This window comes from Taudactylus pleione, unplaced genomic scaffold (assembly GCF_031769625.1).
Source record: "Taudactylus pleione unplaced genomic scaffold, aTauple2 ptg000041l, whole genome shotgun sequence".
In the NCBI taxonomy this organism is placed as follows: Eukaryota; Metazoa; Chordata; class Amphibia; order Anura; family Myobatrachidae; genus Taudactylus; species Taudactylus pleione.
Genome location: NW_028284443.1, coordinates 81,708,996 through 81,733,673, shown reverse-complemented (window position 1 = coordinate 81,733,673; position 24,678 = coordinate 81,708,996). Strand labels below are relative to the sequence as shown.

General features: G+C 37.4%; 1 protein-coding gene across 1 annotated transcript in view; it reads right to left on the bottom strand.

The window, feature by feature from the left end:
• GRIN2D (glutamate ionotropic receptor NMDA type subunit 2D) overlaps positions 1-24,678 on the bottom strand; it is a 1,022,144-nt gene that overhangs the window by 28,953 nt on the left and 968,513 nt on the right. The window contains exon 15 of the mRNA XM_088457418.1: positions 8,809-9,041. Coding sequence (XP_088313544.1) covers positions 8,809-9,041 — 233 coding nt within the window. The remainder of the gene's footprint in view (positions 1-8,808; positions 9,042-24,678) is intronic.

The following is a 24,678-nucleotide window of genomic DNA, read 5'->3' as shown; positions in this document are numbered from 1 at the left end:
ACTTTCACATATTAGGAGGCTGCGCTGCTGGCCATACTACCCACTTAATTGGGTATCACACCCCTGTAGTACATTTATGAGGTGCACCAGAGAGTCTGAGGGATAATACAAACAAAAACATTTTGATTTTGATAAAATGAAAACAAAAAGAAAACTGGTCAACAAGTGCAACACTGTGCAGATATTAAGGCCCTTGACCTGCTGATCATTAGTGTTCTTAAACACTTCTCTATCATGGCCTGAATTTTTTAGTACACACACACAAAAAAAATATTTTGATTTTGAGAAAAGTAAGACAAGCAAAAAACTGGTGCTGATATAAAGGCGGTGGCCCTTGACATACTGACCAATAGTTTTCTTAGACATTTCTTTATCATGGCTTGAATTTCTTAGAACACACAAAAAAATTTAGATTTTTATAAAAGTAAAACAAATGAAACAAAAAACTGGCCACCAACCGCAACACACTCAGTGCTTTTATATGTACTGTACATGAACAAATGCACTGGGGGACAGCACACAGATGAACTTTTTTTCTACTTTTTCAATTCACAGCTCAGTTCACACTTCGTGCAGTCACAGCGCTTATATGTACGTGAACAAACATACTTTTTATTATTATTTTTAACTTTTTCCGCAAATGACAACTGTGGAGTCATGCTGTTTAGATTGCAGTGGGGTATGGCCTGCGAAGTCACAGTGCAGCACCACTGTGTGGTAGTTAGACTAGTAAGGGATTGGATGGACACAGCAGCAGATACTGGACACAGGAAGTGGAAGGACACTGCACAGCAGCAGCCACTGGAGGTGGAGAGGAGGATGGCATACAGTAACATAGTTAATTTCCAAAAAAATATGATTGTTGGAACTTGATGAATAGCCTTATTTTTATATCCCCATACTAAAGTAAAGATGTGCACAGATCCCCGTGTTTTGGTTTTGCAAAACCACCCTCAAGTGTTTTGGTATTGGATAAATATCTATTAAAAATGTATAAAAACAGCTAAAATGTCTGAGTCCAAAACCCAAGTTTGATTTTTAAATCCAAGTTCCAAACTGGTAACAGCTCCGAACTGGGACTCAGTTTGAACCGAGTCACAAAAGTGAATCCGAACCTTGACCCAGTTCAACTCAAAACCCCTAAATTGGGGAGTGTTCGGATTTCAGAAATCCGGACCCACACATCTCTATAGTATGGGGAATGTGAACATTATCGTGGCAGGACTGTAACCAGGAGATATTAGTGATATCTCCTGTGTTACTAGGTTAATGAATGGAGCTGTCACTATTAAATCATTTTTTTATGTATATTACAAAAAGAGAGATGAGATAAATATGAAATAGATAGCTAGATAAATAAATAAAAAAATAGATAGATAGATAGCAAACTAAAGCAAAAAATAACAGTGGGAGTGATACAATAAGAGTGAATTTACAAAACAAATCAATCACATTGATTAACATGCATGGAATAAGATAGATGGGTGTCTAGAATAGCAAAAGTATAATGAATATTGTCACTAGACCATAGGATTTAAAATAAAAACAGCTGAAATGAAGCATGTTTTCCCATTATTTAATAATGTAAAAAGGAAAGAAAATATATATTTAATGCAGCTATCCATGATAAGGAATATTACAGAATATACAAATTTCAAAGCAATTCAAATGGACTTATGTATAGAGATGTGAGCCGACCCCCATGTTTTGGTTTAAGTTTTGGGTCTGGATGCATCTTCGTGTGTTGGTTTTGGATCTGCTTTTTTTTTTTAAATAAAAAAACTGCTAAACTTATGTAATTTTGACCTGTAATTTTGCAGTCCAAAACCTGAGTTTTGTTTTTAAATCCGAGTTCCAAACCATGGGAAGATCCAAACCGGGACTCGGTTCAAACTGCGTCACAAAAGTGAATCTGAACCTTGACCCGATTTTACTCTGAACCCTTAAATTCGGGTGTGTTCGGATTTAAGAAATCCAGACCCGCACATCTCTATACTAAAGTATGGGGAATGTGGAAATTATCATGGCAGGACTGTAACCAGGAGATATTAGAGATATCTCCTGCACTACAAGGTTAATGAATGGATCTGTCACTATAAAATACATTTTTTCATGCAAATTACATAAAAATATGTTTTTTATAGGATGATGAATCGACCCCAATGTATTTTAAATGATGAATAAAACTAGATACTTCATAAACCTAGCAAGCTAATCAACAGCATCTATCAATAAAATGTATTATTTATTTATTATTTAAAGCATGGAAGGTAAATGTAATAGTGTTGAATAAAATATCAATGAGAAAGAGAGTGAAAAATATGAAATTGTTAGAGAAATAAATATGTGATAGATAGATAGATAGATAGATAGATAGATAGATAGATAGATAGATAGATAGATAGATAGATAGATAGCAAACTAAAGCAAAAAATAATAGTGGGAGGTGATGTGGTGATACACGAAGAGTGAATTTACAAAAAAAAAATCAATCACATGGATTAAGGTAGTTATCATGCATGGAATAAGATAGATGGGTGTGTAGAATAGTACAAGTATAATGAATATTGTCACTAGACCATGGGATTTAAAATAAAAACTGCTGATGGCTTCAAATGAAGCGTATTTTTTCCATTACACAATAGTGAAAAAAAGAAAGAAAATATATATTTAATGCAGCTATCCATGATAAGGAATGTTACAGTATATACAAATTTCAAAGCAACTGGGTTTATATATGGAGATGTGTGCCATCCCCCGTATTTTAGTTTTAGTTTTGGATCCGGATTCATCTTCGCTTTTTGGTTTTGCAAAGCTAACCTCACGTGTTTTGGTTATGGTTTTGAATCTGTATTTTTTTAAAAACTGCTAAAATTACGTCATTTTGATCTGTTAGCATACAATCCAAAACCAAAGTTCAGTTTTTAAATCCGAGTTCCAAACTCGGTTCAAACTGGGTCACAAAAGTGAATCTGATCCTTGACATGATTCTACGCGGAACCCCTAAATTTGGGTGTGTTCGGATTTCAAAAATCTGGACCCGTACATCTCTATACTACAGTATGGGGATTGTGGAAATTATCGTGATATGACTGTAACCAGGAGGAGATATTAGTGATATTAGGGAGATATTAGTGTGTTACTAGGTTAATGAATGGAGCGGTCATTATAAAATATTTTTTTATGGAAATTACATAAAAATACGTTATTTATAGGATGATGAATCAATCCAATGTATTTTCAAGAATTCAACTATATACTTCATAAACCTAGCAAGGTGATCAACAGCATTTATCAATATGATATTGGGTATTTTTTCAAATGGAAGGAAAATGTAATAGTGTTGAATAAAATATAAATGAAAGATTGAAGGATGGAGAGAGAGAGAGAGAGATGAGGTAAAGATTAAATAAATAGCTAGATAAATAAATAAATATGAGATAGATAGATCGATCGATAGATAGATAGAAAACTGAAGCAAAAAAGTAACAGTGGGAGGTGATAGGGTTATACAAAAAGAATGAATTTACAAAACAAAATCAAGGAATGTTACAGTACAAGGGCTGATTGAAATGTTTGTGGCATAAGGTACAATTAAATGTGCTAAACAGTTATTATTATCACATAAAATTTAACTTCTTTTTGGATTACATAACAAGTTTCAAGTTAATAACTGTTGTTGATTTTTTACAGACATTTGAAATGGACAGGATGACAGATTTTAAAAAAATGGACATAATTGTTCATTGCGCAGTCCTCCGCTACCTCATCATAAAGGGATTAACATCCACAGAGGTCCATGAGGTCATGGTAATGACACTAGGGAAGGCTGATCCTTCTTACAGCTGGTTAAGAAATAGGCAGCAGAATTCAAATGGGAAAGGGAGAACCTTGAAAATGACCCCTCTGCCGGGAGACCCATCACCATTACCACACAAGAAACCATTGACAAAATCCATGACATTATATTGGAAGATCGAAGAATAACAGAGCGTTACATTGTCAAATGTCTGTGTATCTTCCAGGAACAAGTTCATGCTGCTATTCACAATGAACTCCGAATGACAAAGGTCTCAGCTCGATGGGTCCCAAAACTTATCAGTGTTAACCACAAGCGGGAACATCTCACTATGGCAAAAACCAAATCAGGCTTTGTTTGATGCAGATCCTGAGAGGTTTCTTCAGCAATTTGTAACCATGGATGATACTTCCAACTTGAGAGTAAATAATTTTCAAAACTGTGGAAGCATCAGGGATCTCCTGCTCCAAAGAAGGCAAAGTCAGTGCTGTCTGCTGAAAAGGTGATGGCCTCCATCTTTTGGAATGCGGAAGGAGTACTGCTAGTGGACTACCTTGAAAAAGGTAAAACTATAACCGGGATATACTACGCGATCTTTTGAAGCAGCTACAGCAAAAAAATCAAGAAGAATCAACGTGGGAAGTTGAGAAGAGGGGTGTTCTTCAAGACAATGCTCCAGCTCAAATTCACTGGAGCCATGACTGTCATCCAAAATTGTGGATTCCAACTGCTTGAACACTTGCCTTATTCACCTGATTTGGAACCCTCTGACAACTACCTCTCCCCAAAACTGAAGAAAGAGCTCAGTGGTCACTATTTTGCCACAAACTATGTAATTGAAGCCGTTGATCAATTTTTGAGGGTACAAGATGCTGACTTCTACAAGATAGGGATATGTGTGCTCTGCAACCGCTGGTCTAAGTGTGTACATAGTTAAACACAGCTAAATTACCTACAAATAAATTCTTGTACCTTAGGCCATGATCTTTTCACTCACCCCTTGTATATACAAATTTCAAATCAATGCAAATGGGCTTATGTATTGAGATGTGCGCTGACCCTGTGTTTTGGTTTTGGATCCAGATTCATCTTTGTGTTTTAGTTTTGCAAAACCACCCTCACATGTTTTGCATCTATATTTTAAAAATAAAAAATAAAAAAGCAAGCTAAAATGTTTGACCTGGTAGCATGTAATCCAATCCCAAATTTGGTTTTTAAATCCAGGGGAAGATCCAAACAGGGACTTGGCTCGACTCGGTACCCCAAAGTGATTCTGAACTTATAGTGCGTACACATGGGACGATTTTTGGACGACTGAACGATAACGATGTCATTATCATTCAGTCATCTAAAAAATCGTCCAGTTTCAGTTGCAGTTGGTAGTTGCCATTCATCGCCCAAACCTCCTGTCCAACCTGTTTATATTGTCAGGTTGAACATGTTTGGGGATGAGGGAGGGAGCCCGGAACTGAACAAAATCGTTATTGATTTCGTTCACTGTTTGTGCTCAGTGTTAACAACACCGAGCACACCCCTTCCAGGGAGACACAGGACAATTTCATTTGGGGAGAAAATCATCCCGTGTGTATGCACCTTAAGACTCAGTTCCACTCTGAACCCCTAAATTTGGTTGTAGTCAATTCTCTGAGAACTGGACCCACACATCTCTACTTATGTATTTAATATGCAGATACCAGAGAGTCTGTTTAAAATAATTTCTCTTATTACATATCTTATTACATCTTATTACACTGGCAGTTTAAAATATTTATATATATATATTTTGCATGTCATTAAAATACTTAAATAAATGTTTATTTTTACATACAATGCCTTATGATGAGAAAATATAACTGTTCTTCTTTGCTGAGTTCATAGTTTTGTAATTACTGTACTGTGAACCTGTTGCAGGTCCTATCAGTTTAACCCGCAGATTTGTTAGGATCAGATCGTAAACTTCAACAGGTATTCACTGTATAATACTAATTGTTAACAGTATTTTAAAGGAAAGCTGCTACAGTAGGTGGAATTGTGTAGTTTAGGGCTTTCATTTTTTTTACCCCACAACATTTCTCCGGACTGAGGAGAGAATTTTCTTCATATTTAAATCCCCAGGCATCACTTTAGATGTCATTAATGAAAGTTGACAAAACGACATCCCTGCATCTACCTCCACTTGTCTACAGGTTATTTATAACATATAGTCCTACCCTCTCCCCGTGTCCTTTCCCTACCTTTTCTATCATTTAATTGCTGTGTGGTGTTCCTAAGATATTTACAATGTATTCTACTTATGGTATCTCAAGTAGACATTTTTTGATGCCTAATATATATATGATCCTGAAGAAAGTGCTGTGAATAAAAAGCACTGAAACATTGACTGTTTATATGCTGTTGCCGGTGTGACATTCTTTATGCCAGGAGTGCCGTATGGATGAGGGCTCTATTGTTTGACATATGCAGGCACCCAGATAAGTATCCATATTACAGGGAGAGTCAGTCTTTATGTGCAATATAATTATTTATTATTTTTATTATTATTATTATTAATAATAATCGTCATCATCACATCCTGAAAGGTTAGAAGGATATAACAGTAAACAGTAATTTTTCATTAACATTTTCAGAGCGATGTTGTAGTCAAATATATCATGTAGTGCTTGTGTCAGAAGCACATCTTATTCACTTACTCAGATATGGCTGAAAATCCATATTTAAACTCATCAACATACCTGCAGCTGGAAGGCTACATTTACACAACGTTTTATATGTTGATACTGTGTCCCCTTTTTCTCATTATACAGAAGTGCACAAGGTATCATTAATCTTAGTGAAAAAGTGTCACTGTACACATCAGATACTTTGCATAATGCCGGATGGATATAGATTATAGATGCACATGAAATGGACAGATCTTTGAATGCAAAAGAGCATTCACATCAACAGTGGCGTATCTATAGTGGGTGCAGGTATTTCACACATTGCACACACTTCTGTAATAAACCTCCCATGGTCCATGAAGTAAGTACCCCTCCCCTATGTAATGTGCAAGTGGTGCAATTTTCTAGTCATTTAGAATTATGGCGCCTGGCACTGATGCATTGGGCCAGAGCCTTTGCTATCTTCTGCACATGCACCATCTTCCCGAATATCATTGGGAAGGTGGCGCCTCTAGAAGGAGCTATGGGTGGGGCACTGCAAATGAGCCCCCTGCAGGTGTTAATATGCCTCTGCATGACATTCCTGCATTATCCAAAGAGTCCGGTATGCATTGCAGCGTTACACATTTTTAAAATTAAAGTGGAATACGTGCAAATTGAATTTCACATCAGAACAGGCCACTTAGGAGAGCTGTGATTCTCCAGTGATACAATTTTTAAGTTCCATGGAAAGTAATATATTTGTAAACACTGGATATGGAGTTACACATTTTATAAATAGAGCAGGGAAAACGGAGTCAATTCATTTAGCTCCTTTTAGACATGTAACACCTAAAGGTAACTTCTGCTCCTTTTTGTTGTTTGTATTTGTGGGTTTGTGAGTTTATACATTACTATAAAAATTCATGTTATTATTGTGTAATATTAAATAAACTAGCATCTTTTTTATTAACTGTATTAGTTTTATGTTTCAGTTACGCAATATTTGACGTTGAATTTTTCAAACTGATACTAGCAGCTATTTATTTTATGTATTACATACACACCCATAGTTTCTAAATTAATTCTATGAACTTCATGAGAACATGAGTTGGTGAATCTTCATTGTTGTTTGGACTGGCAATATTTATGCATGCCTAACAACAATGAAATATAAGATTTGACAGTTGTCCATTGAAAAATACATGTTTGTTCAGTCATTGTTGCATTATTTCACCAGTACAAGTGATTTTCTAAGAGAACAATGGAAGCGACAACATAAAAATATGAAAAATAAATAAATAAAACAATTAAAGGAGAAGTATCAAAATATGTATCAAAAGATGAGCATATAAACAACAGTAAAACAATTTATTATGCATATTATATTTCTGCACAAAGCATGGATTCATTTTCCACTTGGAAAATCAGTAAGACCCTTTTTGAATAAAGCACTCACATGAACACAGCCATAACTTGCAAATGTATATATTTTTGATCCAAATTTTGTTTCTCTCTTTTTCCATCTGAACAAACTTTATTGGGTCTAGTAGGTCTAGTACGAAGTGTTGTACATTAATTATTAAAAATACATTCTGTAATAAGAATATACTAACTACATTGTTATTATGGGCTCTTTCTAGACCATCTTAGTACAACTGAAATGGATGTACATTTCCCTACTGTATCATAATTCATTGCCTTGCACTGATGAGATCTAATAAGATCTAAACAGCTTTGTACAAGTTGGATTTATACTATTGTATCTGCAACCTTGCTAGTATGCCATTAGTCCTGTACATTTAAGGAGCAATTTACACAGGCAAACTAGTAACACATTCTACGAGGCTTATGTACAGTAATATTGTGTAATCTTCAGCCACTGTGGGAATTTCTGTGAGTCTTCCCATATTTTTAAAGTGGCAATGAATTTAAAGGCAAAACCAAGCCAGATTGAAAATATGGGAAGACTCACAGAAATGTTCACAGCGGCTGAAGATTGCACCCTATTACATAAGCCCCCACATCTTCAAGCAGAATTTTTAATGGTGTGGATCAATCCTTCATTGTTGGTTCTGCTGGTGGTGCTGTTTGTTGCAAAATAGCTGTGAACATCTGAAGCCCCATGTAAAAAGGATATTACTGCATTACTATATTAGACCATTCCTGGTTTCCTTGTGCCCACCTGGCAATAGCTCTAACATGCACACTATTTTGCTAGCCTGTGTCATGCATGTTACCCATCTTAACCTTTTGATTGCAATAATTCTAATTATTATTTATGCAACCACAAGTTCTATACACAGAAATGTTTAACACAAAGTTTGTGTACGTAGAACAAAATAGAAAAATATATGGAGATATATTTACCCTGCTAAATGCCAATAAGAAGTCCAGTCTCCCGGAATGCCTCATGCAGTGACGTAATTTCCAGTATATGAGATGCTCCCATGCAAATACCAGCAGACTCAAACCCATAGCAACAAGAAGCATATAGAACACACCCGCCATATTGTCGATGTCTAGCTTGCTGCTCATTACTTCAATCTTGTCATTGTGGCAAATGCCTGATAGCCATAGCCTTTCCAGCATCTCAATCTCATCTGTAGAGACAAAGATACAAAACACAATACTTTGAATCCTATGTGAAGAACTTAAAAGGCCCCAGAAACTGCAACAGTGCACCGCAGCATTGTGGGCAAGAGACATAAACAGGCAAAATTACACACTTACACAATATATGTACATTATGTATTGGCATAATGTTTCAGAAGGTGTTAACAAATTTGTCTGCAATATACAGTACTTATGGGCCTATTCATCATCACTTAATTTTTACAAAAGCAGGTGAAATTAACATTTATCGGGCCATTCATTAAGAAGGTAAAGCAGGAGATATCACAGATATCTCCTGCTTACCATCTTCTTGCGGAATGGCCCGCTGTCCCCATACAATAGTATGAGGACAGAATTCATCAAGCTCTGAAAATACAATATTTTCAGAGCTTGATTGCGGGAGCATTCACCATCTTCATCTTGAGAGTGCTCCCGCTACCCGCTCCATTCCTATGGGAAGAAGTCATGGGTTGCAGAGAGGATCCCTCGGCCCCTGTCTGGCTCCTCCCCCCTGACATCGAGGCTCCTGTGTGCATGCGTGACCTGTAGGTCACTAGTGTCACCGCTCTGAAAGCGGGACAGCTAATTTGTGGATCAGCTTTCTCCGTGCTGGAGCAATCATGAATTACTCCACCATCCACCGTGAGTTAGAATGTTAAATAACGGGGTCCATTCTGAAACCCCGTTAAAAAACTTTGACAAAAACTGCCAGTACTAAGAAAAAGTGCCTGTATGTACCTAAAGTTGATTAGATTTATATTATTTTTTTATACTCTTTATAAGTGTTCAGGTACTTATTTTATTAATTTCTGATATTATTTTACTGATTTCTTCCTGTTTCTGGGACTAGATACAGTACAAGAATGAAAAATTAGACCAACAAAAGATGCTGGTATCCCTGGGTACCACCACGAAAAAAAAAAAAACTGAGTAATACATATAAAGCATAATTTAAAGAATTTCATTGTTTTGATGGTACAAACATGTGCACAATACAATTGATACTTGCCCCAGCTTAAAACTTTGAGTTTAAAATGTTCGAGTTTTGTTGGAAGTTCTTTATTTATGTTTGGTTTTTGCACCTGAGGTTTCGCAATTCAGATTAAAACTGGTGCAGTAACATAATTTTAAATATTTTTTTCCCTTATAAGTAGTATTGAAATAAGAATTCACTTTAATAAAAATAATTTAAACTTATTTTAATTCCAACTACAAACAGAACTGTTACTAGTTTGCAATTAAAAATTGTTAAAATGGATCAGTTTAACAGAATGATGAGTGGATCATTAAAATTATCAATTTGATATGTTGGATTTTTTTTTAAGTATAATGTGTAAGTACTCCCTGCAAAACAAATGGGTTCAACACACTGTAGTGCCTCCAGTTCACATTATGCCATTCAGAAACCTCAGTTGATATATGCAACAGGGCCCCTTACACTGATGATGTAGCTATGTGTGTAATGCCATCTGTGTGTGTGGGCCCCTGGGCAACTGACCCTGGCTGCCCTGTTGTTAATCCAGCACTGAAAACCCATGTCCTGATTAACAGTGTTCAATAAAGGACTCCTCCTCACTCCTGTAAGAGTTACAGGTTGTTGCTAGTCTTTTATGTTGGCCCATTTCTTTCCCTCCACTAAATACTGGCAGCCAATTAGAGATTAGTGTCATAAAGCAAACTGAACACTATCAGCCAATAATTTTAAAGTATGATATATTTTAATTTACTGTACTCATCTACCATAGTTCTATAGAAGAGAGGAAAAAAGTTACTATTATTCAATATGAGAACAGCTTATAGCAACTCAATGATACAGCAGGAATTATGTGGCAGTCACAGGTGGGGATGATGAGGTACAGGCAGCGGCATCCTGGATAACATGGCAAATTATATATCAGCTGTTAAAATGAATAAATTGCAATTTTTAACCCTTTTCATGGTATTTACTTCCACACTATATTAAAGCATCCCATAAACAGCTTTTTTTTTAAAAAACAGCAGCTTTTCCCCTTTTTAACATCAAGCTGAAACTTATTTATCCAAGAAGTCCTCCAGTAACTCAATGTTCTTTGTGCAAAATCGATCTGTGAGGGAGAATTTAACATACAGTAGGTGCTATGGCTGTCACTGCAAAAATACTGTCTCACAAATAGAATCATTGATTTCTGCTTCAACAAAGGAGAGTGTAAGTTGATCTCTGTGAGAGCCAATCAGTCATGAAGCTTCTCCATGGTCATGTGATTATAATATCATTACACTGAGAAAACTCTAACGCCATGGCTAAAATGTAAAAGATTAACTAAATCTACTATCCATTTATAGATCACCAGAACATTTTTTGTTAAAGAAACACATCTTATTAGGTGATAACAGCTTTAAATGTAAAGAATAATAATCTCTTTTTAAAATCTCAATACTACTGTAAATATAATACACAATGTACTTTAAATAAACTATATAAATATAAACTGTAATAAATATATATATATATATATATATATATATGTCTCCATTTGCCGGCACTTCCTCATATTCCAAGATACAATGTAAACTTGCCTTGGTGACCTCCCCAGGTGTCTGTCTACTCCTCAATGATATAGAAAAAGTAGTAGGACGGCGGCACTCATAGGACTTCAAAGAAAATGTTTAGAAGCTAAAGTTTACTCCAACATTTCAATCTCTTTTATTAGAGATTTTCTTCAGGGATAAAGACACACGAAAAACTAACAGGCTTAAATACCAACATTACTCACCCAGGTGATCAATCATCTGCAGCCGCCGCCAGGGGGAATGGACGTCATCCGGACGTGATCCTATGGGAGACACATCTCCTCCCTGAGCAGCATAGTGGTAATTAAAAAGATACCACGTGGCCGTCGTCAGGGGATGACATCATCGGAATGTGAATCACTACGGGACACACCTCCTCCTCAACTGGCTTCATAGTATCCATAGTGAAACACCATCACCAATTAAAACAACCAATATACAAAAAATATGCAAAAATAGAGGATTCTCATGACTCATGTACATAAGCTAAATGCACCAAATATATTCTAAAGTTATAGAAATATTAATAATCGCATGTTAAAAAAAATTGTTTATAATTCAATTTAAATCATATTTCAAGAGTGTTTGTTTTTGAGTTGCAGTGTATATCACTGTACTTACTGGGTATGGTCATGTCTCTGTCAGCTGCACCTCAAAATAAAAATTGCATAAAAGTATTTTTTTGGCATAAAAAAAATCTTAAGTCTTTTATAATTCAATTTAAATCATATTTCAAAAGCGTATATTTTTGAGCGGGAGCATTTATTACTGCACTTGATGGGTGTGGTCAATGCCAAGTCAGCTTCACCGAAAAATGTAAATAAGTACAAAAAAATTTCTGGTGTCTTTTAATAAAACTGCATAGTAAAGGTAATGGTCCCTCATTTCCCTATCACATTGTACATTCACTTGGTGTGGTGGCAGTTAAGTTCAACTACAGTAGCTTTACTTCTGTCCTGGTGTAAGAAATAAAATCAATCATGGATCAGTCAATACAATAGAAGAATAGGAGCAACACAGTACCAGTGCTAACACTCATAGTGGAGTACTTCTTCAACATTTATTTTTAAAGAAGTACATGGGGTAAGACGGTACAAGAAAGGGCACGCTTCAGCTAAAAAATGTTTGATAATCTTAAAGATCATATTACCTCTATCTCAAACATATCTCAAATGTAAAAATGCCAACATGCCATAATAAAATTGCCTGTGAAAAGGCATTTTCAGTTGAGTGTGCATCTGCAAACACACAAGTGCGTCTGCAGTTGTAATAATTAATTAATGTGGCAACTGAGCTCTTCATAAAACAATCTACTAAAAAGGTAAATTTCAGTGCCTGAATTATTTGTGTTTTTATACTTTAAAATTGCCAACATGCCATACACCACATGCAGTGGCCAGGAAAGGCTTACAAAATGGCTTTTCTTTGTGAGTTGTGGTCCTGCTGCTGCTCTTTAATGCCTATTGTCAAAGCTATGGTCAAACACAGTTAGGCAACTTCTGGAATCTCACATGCACCACCTTCTTGGTCTGTGTCTAGATGTGTCACCTCTAAAACCAGTGCGCAAAAGAACACTATGGGGTATATTTACTTAATGTCGATTTTAATTGATTTAAAATCGATCAAAATTGATTAACAGTGATGTTGTGTTTATGAAGTTAAATCACACATTTACGAATACTTAAAAAACTAAATCAAAAATTGTCTGTTCATAAATGTGTGATTAAGCCCCAGAAAACTAACATCTATTTTAATCGATTTTGATTTATTTTAAAACTAATAAAATTGACCTTTAGTAAATATACCCCTAAGGCTGAAGAACAACCTGTCTGTTTACAAACTTCACAGATTCCAGAGGAGAGTCTACTGGGTAAATTTACTAAGAATTGTACAGTATTTGCTCCAAGATTAAACATGATGGTTATCACAGGGAGTACATGAGAGTTTTTCAAGGTCAAACACTCATATTTACTAATAATCTTGTTTTCCGATGGTGTGTGCAATCGTGTTTAATAGTGTGAGTGTTCAGTCATGTTTGTGGCCGAATTGTAACTGTGAGCAGTGTGTATTGAGAAGTCTGCACTGCCCATTGAGATATGTGCATGCTTCTCTGTGTAAAAGTAATGAAAGTGTTAAAAATCAGGAAAAGATGTGCGTGGGCTCCCCCCCCCCCAAACATAATCAACACCAGGCTCTTTGACCTGGCCCTGGTTAAAAAAATATGGGGAAAAAAGGTGTAAGGGTCGCTGTGTTTAATGAACCAGCACAGGGCTGGTATGAAAGCCACCATGCTGTTGCACAATGGATCACTGAAGTTATAATTACTATGTTAGCATTAGATCTGCATCCAATATCCAATGCATTTGGTTTTAGATTAGAGTTAAGGTCCTGTGTCCCTGCTACCAAATTCCATCTCAATTCTATTTTACCAGAATGGCAATTCCTCACCTGTACTAGGACTTGAAACAAAGAGTTCCTCTTTGCCTACAAAATGCCACTGTACCAAATATTCACTTTACTACATATATACTGTATAGACATGCAGTACAGGACAAACTAAAGATTACATGACTGAGACATCATGCTGGGTGAGTGTATTACTTTTAGCAGCCGTGTCTAATATGCAAAGCCAGCTCATTCACAGGCAGGCTACTCTCTGTATCACTGGCTTCACTAAGAAGCATACCATTGTCAATCTGTTGGAAAAACTATGGGGATGTGATAAAAAAAAAATAGCTTATCCCACTAAAACTCTCCTTTCTCCGATAATGCAAGTAACAGTGTACGAGCATTACAACTGGGTGAATTTCAACACAGACTATTTGTTTCATACACAATAAACTTGGTGGTTGAGAATTAAAAAAAAAAAGACAGATTCATACAGGAGATGCTAGCTGTGACCCACAACATTTCTGGGCATATTTGATATTCAGCAACCACATGCAAAATATTACAACTGCTGCAATTGAAGCAAGAATTAGTAACAGGTTGAAAACCACCCTTTAAATGTTTCTGTGACTGGAGGAATAGAAACAAGCAGCTAGATAAGGAGTTGATGAAACAAAGGGATCTTGTACATCAAGTTCTTTATTCACTAGGCCATGACCAAAGGATTTCCAACATCTTGCAATTGGATCACTACATTTTGGCAACCATGCTTGATGCTAGGTTTATGTCATATGTAATGTATTTCTATCCAACTGACAAAGTACTAAAGAGATCTAAAGAGCTCCTTGCAAGTGATTTGTCAGCTCAAGTGCCACATGACACAATGTTTCCTGCTTTAGATTATCTTGCAAATGCTGCTGCCAGGAAAAAACTGACTTTTTCTAAGAAACCCACTGGTGGTGATGATAAATCCACTCAAAACACCAGAGTAACAAACCATTATGACATCTGGTCAGGCTTAAAAAAAATGCCCACTTATATTGCCACCACTACAATCTGATACAGTACAGTAAGTAAGCATCAATAAAATTGTATATATATATATATATATATATATATACACATGCGGCGCTCATCTGGACTCTATGTTGATATTGTATATAGATATAAAAAATAGATATAAAAATAAGTTAATAGATACAAATAAATATATAAATATCTATGGGTATATAAATATATATATATATATATATATATATATATGTGGATCGGGAAATGAATAAATAGTCCTGTATAGAAATCCTGTATTAAAATTCAGTCTCATGCACCAAATAAATCCATTGACTCTAATCCTATTTGAAGTCCCGTAGCAATCCAATTAAAAAAAAGTCTCGTACAGGAAAAATACCAGGTCACTGTAGCTATTCAATGTCCTTATATAAATCCCAAGAATGTAATTCTCATGCCACACTGTTCCTTCAAAGTATTGTCCACAGGGTCCACCTTAAATAGTCCTCCACAGATCCACTCCAAAATTCAGCACCTTCAGTAACAAGGATGGGAACAGCATCACTTTCTTAGAGACACTATGGGGGTCATTCAGACCTGGTCGTTAGCGCTGATGCGCTCGGACCGGGTCAATGGCCCCCCACAGAGCATGCGCACGATGGCACCGAGACCAGCTACGACCAACAGCGCCGGTCGTACCGAGTCTCGATCCAAAGGGGGCGAGCTGTCGATGTTGATTGACAGCTCGCCCCATTTGGAAGGTGGGCCGGGGGGGTGGCAGCCCAAATGGAGGTGTTCCTATGGGAATGCCTGCCAATTGGGGGAGGACCCACTGACATCACTAGTGATGTCATTGGAGAGCTTCTGCCTCAGACAGAGCCAGAAGCTCTCCGGGGCTTACGACAAGGGAGACCCTACCCTAGGGTCTCGTCATAAGCCCCGATGGTCGCGATGGGGGCCCAAACAAACCAAGCACTTAAGCCACAAAAGTGGCAGTCACTGCCCTAATGAGCTTGGTTTGTTAAACTGTGCATGTCCTTTTTAATATACAACATAAGGGTGCTAAGGACAATTATATTAATACGGTATGAATACATGCAAACTATAATGGAAAATAAACAAATCAGTGGATTATATTAGACAAACCAAATTTATGGAGATACTAATAGGCACCCTGGAAATGAAACTCTATATTATGTAAAGATCATCCGAGTTGCTTCTTTCAGCTTTTCCTCTTTCTGTAGATTTTAAAGTATCAGCTCCAGGTTCTAAACTCTCTTCTAGAGGTCACAGCAGTAGCACACATCTTGTTCTGGACAGATGTTTGTCATAAGCATTGATGTTCTGTATCTTGCAAGAACATTCATCACCAGCTTCTTATCCAGACATATAGGCCCGGTCTCCTGCAACTTCTCAATAAATACATAGTATCATCCTCTTTATCATCTCTTATTCTGTGTGTTTGGCAGTTAGCATATACAGTATATTGGTGTACTTTACTGGGGTTTTTGGACCAGAATAAATATGATACACTGTAATACAAAGCAAAATCTGACAGCATGAAGACAAGGTCACAAGTCTTCACACGATTATCATGACAATGCCCATACAATGGATGTGAATAGTTATGGCGACAGTATAAATATGGTAATTATAATGGAAAATAAAGAAGTCAGCAGATTATCTCAGCCAAACCAAATTAATGGAAATACTAATAGGCACACTCTGGTTTTGAGACTGCCTTTGATTTGATTGGACCTGTGGTTTGATGTGATTGGGCTTGTGATTTTCTGGTTGGAGAAGTTTGTTATTAATGTATTAATTATCACTTTCTAGTTTCTACAATTATCAATTTCTATTGGCCTGAGGCCTGGGATTTGGACATATATTTTATTTTGAATTTTATACTAGACTTTAACTTTTAGGCTATTAGTTCTTGATTAATGAAAACATTCTATAGGATTGTATAGTTTATAAACCTGCCATCCTGTCTGCCACTGCTGTGCCATTATGTTGCACAGATGTGCTGTAATCTTTTAAAATACCATGTGTTTGTGCTGCTGCATTTTGGCTTAGTTTAGCCAGCCAGCTGGCTGCAGCCTTTGACCAAAATTGGTGAAAACAATATTGTGAGCTGTTAGGTGGTCAAAATTAACTGGAAATTAATGTTATTGACGTTAATAGTACAGTAGGAATAAAACAGGTCCAAATTACATGATGTTATAGCTGCTTTCATCAATTTTAAAGAAATCCAAAACCAAAACAATTGAGTTTAGTTTTGCCAAAACCAAAACATGACGATGATCAAGAACCAATACAAAAAATCCAAATCTTGGGCTTAAAGACTACTTAACTTAGTATTTAAATTTAAAAAAATGTCATGATTATGGTGAGATGTGGCATTAATACTGTTTTTGAATATTTAAAATAATATTCAAAAAACAAAAAAAGTGTTTCTAGCTTCAATCCATAAATGTGCATATCTGTACATATACAAAAGAAGGTTTGCACTTTTTTTTACATGTTTTTTAAAAAAGTAATAGAAAAATCTATTGTGTGGTCATACATACTTTCTCCTTTATTAAGCTCCACATACTATAAGTGCCTAAGAGACATTGACAGGTCTACTGAAAATGATAACATTCATGGCTGGGAGATCAGATTTTACATATAAGCAAATTAAGCTCTGCAGAATAATTTCAGTGTAAAAGTTTGCACGTTTTGCCAGTGGAAATGTGTCCACAAGTATCTTATTAAATCCCCACCCTACCAAACAGCAGAATTACAGAATTTTCCCAGTTCTAATCATTGTCTGTAAGCACTGCAAAAAGTGAATATATAAAAAATACCGTTATGAGCTGCCTTCCACAGAATGTTGAAGCAAGAAATTCCAAGTTTGTACTGCATAAATTTGCACAAAATGTATTCTCTACCAAAGCTGTACTCCAAAGCCATATCTGTTATAGAGATGTAAATGAAAATGACTCATATAAATAAAGAACTATATTGTTACTATTATTTATTACAGCTAGATAATTAACAGCTTTGTTAATAACTTTTTTTAATTAGGATAAAAATCTGGTATCATAAACATATTAAACTGATATTAAGAGGCAGTTTGTACAGACAAGAAACTATTGGACTCACTGCACAGAATCACAATAGATCTTGCAATCAAAACACACTTACTCTAGGGCTATTGGCTAAAACAAAGAAAATGAAATACTTATAACTCAGTTTTCATATACGTTAAAGCTGGGTACTACAAGAAAAAAAGTCCAAGGAAGATGATGTTTGCCCATGAAAGGTGACGTTTTGTCTCTTTTGGAGACCCAATTTTTGGAAAAATCTGAACTTGACGGGAAGATTCAAACCTATCCGAGCCTGCACATTCCTAGTTCTGAGATATTCCATGTTAGTTTTATTAACACACCGACCTACAGTAAGCTTAAAAAAGTACTGAAAAGGCAAAGTCTTGGTTTTTATTTCTTATATTGTCATAAGATAGTTTTAGCCATGTATGTTTAACTAGCATTGTTATTTCACAAGAGCCCTTAAGAGCTAGAAAGGCTTCTTCATAACAAGTAAAGTTACTAGAGCTTGCTGAAACTTTTTCTTACCTTGTTAAACTTTTGACATGTAGAATCCATTACTTATCCTTATTAGTTGCACATCTTTCCAAAAGAGTGCTTTGTACAGTGCTTGAGTGCAGTTGCAAAAATCGCATTTAGCAGAGAGAGTTTGTATACACTGTGCATACAGCCCATATGCTCCTGTCTACCTGAGATGGTTGATTTTGAACTCTGGCACAAATAGCTTTTCTTGAGGCTTTCGGTTTGCTCCCTTTCAGAGAAACGTTATGACATTCCCTTGTGCAAGATCCATTCCAATCTTGGCAGAAAAATAAAATGATGGTTCTACAGTATATTATATCAGATTTATTTGTTGATCACATATATTATCACATTCGTTTATAGATAAACTGATTTGTCCTGTTCAGTATTCGAGTATTCTAGTATACGAGTTTCTGATATCTTTTTTTTATATATTTAAAAATGTACTCTATTATCTATCTATCTATCTATCTATCTATCTATCTACAGTATATATCTATCTACAGTATATACCTATAATCTACAGTATATATCTAACCTATCTATTTACAGTATCTTTCTACAGTATCTATCTATCTAGCTATCTATCTATCCTCATATCTATCTAATAACTATCTATCTATCTAATATCTATCTATCTATCTGTCAACTACAGTATATATCTATCTACAGTATCTATAATCTACAGTATCTATATAACCTATCTACATTATCTATGTACAATATATTTCTACAGTATATATCTATCTAGACAATACTGTAGATCTCATTTTTCAGATGTCTTATTGAAAATTGATGCAGGGTTGACAATTATCTAAAACAAACACATTTCAATCAAGTCCATGGGGCCTATTTATTAACATTATTTTTACTAAAATAAAGTGAAAAAGGTTGTTTTAGTATCACATACATTTACTAAAGGGAAATTGGCAATTCTACTCCAACCCCTAATTATGACATATTTTTAGTAAGTAAATTGCATTTCCCATAATTGTAATGGGAAATGTGATCTAGCCAAATTTACTAAAAACATATTGTGAAAAAATACTGGGGGAAGCCCTGTGATAATAATGGCACCTGGAGATGGAATTATTTAGGGTTTCCCCCGGTTCTGGACTCCTGCTCTGCTCTAACAGGCAGAGCAGAGCCGGAAGCTGTATTTTCTAAACAGACCACAAACTGATCACTGCAAAAAACCTGTATCCAGGGTGCTCGGTGATATCCTCTGATGTCCTCCGGGGTTATGGTCAGCTGGTTTCCCGGCTCCTGCCCCAGTCAGTTGCTGCATAGAACAGCTGACCGGGGTCACAGTGCAGGATGGGAGACCAGTTGACCGGAGCCTCGGAGGACATCACCGAGCACCGATGACAGTAGGTAAGTGAAAGTTGCAGGGGGGGAGCATCGCAGGAGGGCTGAGTGGGCTCCTGCTCACTGTATTTTATGCAAAAAATACAGTGATAAGGCTGCAAAGGGGATTTGCAGGGACAGAGCTTTATCGCAAGCTCTGTCCCTGCAGGGGATTTTTAATAAATCACTGTGATATTGCCTAAATTCGCAATGTGAATTTAGGCGAAAATATCCCACTACAATCTGCATTTCAAATGTGGATTGTAGTACATAGGGACCTATGGCCCTGATTCAGAGCCGCTCGTAAGCGGCCGCTCGTTCGTTCCGACCGATGTTCGCACAACTGCGCATGCGTACGGATTTTAATACGCATGCGCGAACCAGTCAGTGCAGCCGAAAATCGTGTGCTCGCTAAATAGCGAATGCCTGCTATTTTGAGTGACAGAATGAGGCGTTTGTTGGTGGTAACAGGGGAAGGTGCTTGAAAACGGGGAGTGGAGATCCGAACGCAGGCGTGCCTAAAGGTCAAAACGGGCGTTTAAAGGGTGTGCATAATTACTAAAGCAGCGTCATCGACCATGTCACTTGGTTGTTTTATAGTTAGAACTGCTGGCATGACTGTGGTAGGAAAAACCAACCACAAGAATAGCAAGCAGTTCATACGCCGTCCGATGAACTCGATTAATCTAATAAATAGCGGACATGACGTATGATGCGAGCGGCCAGGGGGCGTTTTTTATTCAAAATTACGTTCGCATGTTTTGTTCACTCGTTCAGACATAGAGGCGTGAACAGACCACAAAGAGCGAACGGTTAATTTAAATAGCCAGCCCCTTTTTCTGGACGAGCGAGCGCAAATAGTGTCCGGCTCTGAATCAGGCCCTATGTGCATTAAAAAAACCTCAAACATACACAATATAGTTACTGTTATAGAAATTTGAGCAACTTACCCTAATTACTGCACATCCCAATTTGTTTTACCATACTGGATAAAGTGCTGTTACAACATTTAAATGACATATATGCAGTTGTACTAAATACCTTATGGTTGCCTGACCCACTAAGGCAGAGTAATATAATACAGATTACATTCAGTTGGACAAGACAAGTATAAAGAAACAGTATATATATATATATATATATATATATATATATATATATAAATATTAAAAAAAATAAATATATATATATATATATATATATATATATATATATACATACACAGTATATAAACGCTTAATCCACTGCACTCAACCATCTGGGGTGCCCTTGGTATGTGACCACTGTTGGTTTCAAAATATTGCAATCATTTGTTAAGCTGACCACCACTTCACGGCCATTCCCATCTGGCCATGACCGTGAAGTGGTGGTCAGCTTAACAAATTATTGCAATATTTTGGAACCAACATTCCCTATATTCAAAGGAGTTGCAGTTTGTAAAGCATGTGAGTGCCGAGTTTGTATGATATTTTTTATGTAGATGGTGTGGTCACATACCAAGGGCACCCCAGATGGTTGAGTGCCATGGATTAAGCCTGTCGTTTATTTAAATTTTGTGGTCACACTTGCTGGGGCACCCTGTTTTTCAAATGTAAGACAAACTTTTTTCTTTTTCCAGGTGCTTATTAACTGATATCCCTGGGTGTGGTCCTGTCTCTTTAAGCCAGGACCCATATTCATGTTTAAAATGTATGCAAGCTTGAGCCAAAGGTGGCAGACCAAGATCATTTATCTGAGAATCAGTGTAGGGACTCGCCAGATGGGAATGACCGTGAAGTGGTGGTCAGCTTAACAAATTATTGCAATATTTTGGAACCAACATTCCCTGTATTCAAAGGAGTTGCAGTTTGTAAAGCATGTGAGTGCCAAGTTTGTAATATATATATATATATATATATATATTTATAAAAAAATATTAGGGGTGAGCGGGTTCGTATTATGAAATCTGAACCCCCCGATCCGAGCTGGGAACCGAATCCCGCTCTGGTTTTCCCGCCTGACTCGGAGCTGAAATAGAGGCAAAACTTCATCATCCCGCTGTCGGATCTCGCAGGTTTTGGACTCTATAAAAGGTCCCCGCGTCGGTGCCATTTTTCACTCTGGCTGTTGACAGTGATGGGGGAGGGTGGGAGTTAGGGCTGGCTGGGCTGTGTTGTGCTGCTGATGTCCACAGGGGCTGTGTCCACTCAGTCCATAGGGGCTGGCTGGGCTGTGTTGTGCTGCTGTTGTCCATAGGGGCTGGCTGGGCTGTGTTGTGCTGCTATCATAGGGGCTGGCTGGGCTTTGTTGTGCAGTCAGTTGTCCATAGGGGCTGTATCCACTCCAAAGTCTATAGGGGCTGGCTGGGCTGTGTTGTGCAGTGTCCCATAAAGGCCATAGTCCTAAAGGGGTGCTGTAGGGTTCTCCAGAGGGTAATTTGTCCATCAGAGGTGCTCCCTCCAAGTGCAAAAAAACAATTATTTTTTTCTTTGTTTGTGAATTGTGTGCGCAGTTGCCGCACGTGCATCAACAAAGTAGCGCCAAGCATGTGCCTGTGTCATAAGTAAAGGGCCGACAGGCTTGTCTGTTAAAGGGTGGTGTAACCTCCAAAGAACACTCAATAAAAAAAAAAATTATTCTTTTCTGTGTTTGTGAATTGTGTGCTCTGCAGCCACACGTGCATCAACAAAGTAACGCCAAGTGTGCACCTGTGTCATAAATCTAGGGCCGGCTGGCTCGTCTGTTAAAGGGTGGTGTAACCCCCAAGTGCACTCCAAAAAATATTAAAAAGTATTTTTTTCTGTGTTCGTGAATTGTGTGCACAGTAGCAGCACGTGCATCAACAAAGTAGCAGCGCCAAGCGTCGCCTGTGTCATAAGTAAAGGGCGGGCTGGCTCATCTGTTGAAGGGTGGTGTAACCCCCAAAGTGCCGGAAAAAAAAATAAAAAAAATATTTTTCTGGAGGCTTCCGGCTCCACCCACTATGCAGTGAGCTGTGTGTGGCTAAGGCTCCGCTCCAGACCCGGTGAATTACACACTACAAGGATGTTTGACAGCCTCCACTCTGCCCCCTGAAGCTTCCTCTGACACCCGAGACCCCACTTACTTGCATGGAAAAGTATTTCCCCTCCTCTATGCCGGGGAAATCACAGAGGAATCGCGCTGACCGCCGCCCCTCTGAATCCAAGATGGCGGCCGCGACTCCGCAGCAGGGAGAATCGATTCCTACTACTACACAGCAGGATGCTCAGATATCCTCAGAGCCTACTACAGGTACCGCTGATTCTTTCACAACTTATGGGGAGGTGGTTCAAGCAATTAAAGAGGCTATGAGACCTATACTTCAGGAACAGGCAGATCTTTTTCAGCAAACCATGTCTGCCTTAAAGGGCCAGATGCAGCAGATCTCTCAAAGAGTCTCTGATACTGAAAACGTGTCTGGATCTAATTTTCATGAACTTAACACTATGAAAGCTGAATCTATCACACTGCATAAATCTCACCAGCAATTACTTTCTAAAGTCGCCGACCTTGAGAACAGGTCGCGTCGAAACAATTTAAGAGTCGTAGGTCTCCCGGAGACCATTAAAGGGACAGACCTTGTTAAATTTTTACCTACACAAATCCCAGCCCTTTTGGATGTTGCTGAGAACTGTCAGGATATCATTGTGGAGAGGGTTCACCATCTGGGCCCGCAAAGAAACACCCCTAACAGGGGACCTCGAGTTGTCATATTCCGATGCCTGAATAATATCCATAAAGATATTATATGGTCAGCATCCCGCAAATGCCGTAACCTCACATGGGAAGGTCACCGCCTATTTATATTCCAAGACTTTTCTACAGAAGTTACCAAGGCTAGGAAGGAATTTTCCCCTATCTGCCAAAATTTAATTAAACATGGTCGTCACTTTGCTTTATTATTCCCAGCACGTTTGAGATTATATGACGGTGACACATATAAAGACTTCACCACTGCAGCAGATGCTGAAGCATATACTCGGGAGTTATTTGAATCCGAGAAAGACTCCACACTGTCTTTTCCTGCTTCTCCCACGAGGGTCTGAGCATAATGTGTCCTACTGACATTGCCGTTTAGTCTGTTTATATCCTTTGTCACCCTTTGTTTGATAATGAATAATACATTTAGTTATAATACACGTTGTTTCACAAATTTGAAAATAATCTCTGCTGAAGGATATATTGTTGATTGTTTTGCTGGGTCTGGTTAGGAGTCCACAGGCCAGGACTTTTTCTTATTGGCGCTTATCCACCTTCGCCAACTGGAAGCCTTAATGTTGAATATGAAACAGCCTGTTTGCAATTACAAGCATTTATCATTGATTTTCACAGCGGCTGTGTTTCTATTGCCCCATTGTATGTCTTCTCCCCATTGTGTTCACTCCTCCTTCCCCTGTCCATGTACGTATTTCTTTTTCTCTTTGCCATGTCCTTATGATGGGTTTGGTATATTGTCTCATTGGAATTATAGTACATATCCTCTTAGTATCATCTTAAATTAATGTTATGTCACAAATAAGATTTGGCACTTGGAATGTGGGAGGATTCCACTCCCCGATCAAGCGCAAAAAGATTTTAATATATTTAAATAAATTGCATCTAGATTCAGTGTGTTTACAAGAGACACAGCTAGTTGCGACGGAGGTTGCTAAACTTAATATGTTACGATGGAGAGTATTGGCGTCATCCCCATACAACTCCAAGTCTAGAGGTGTGG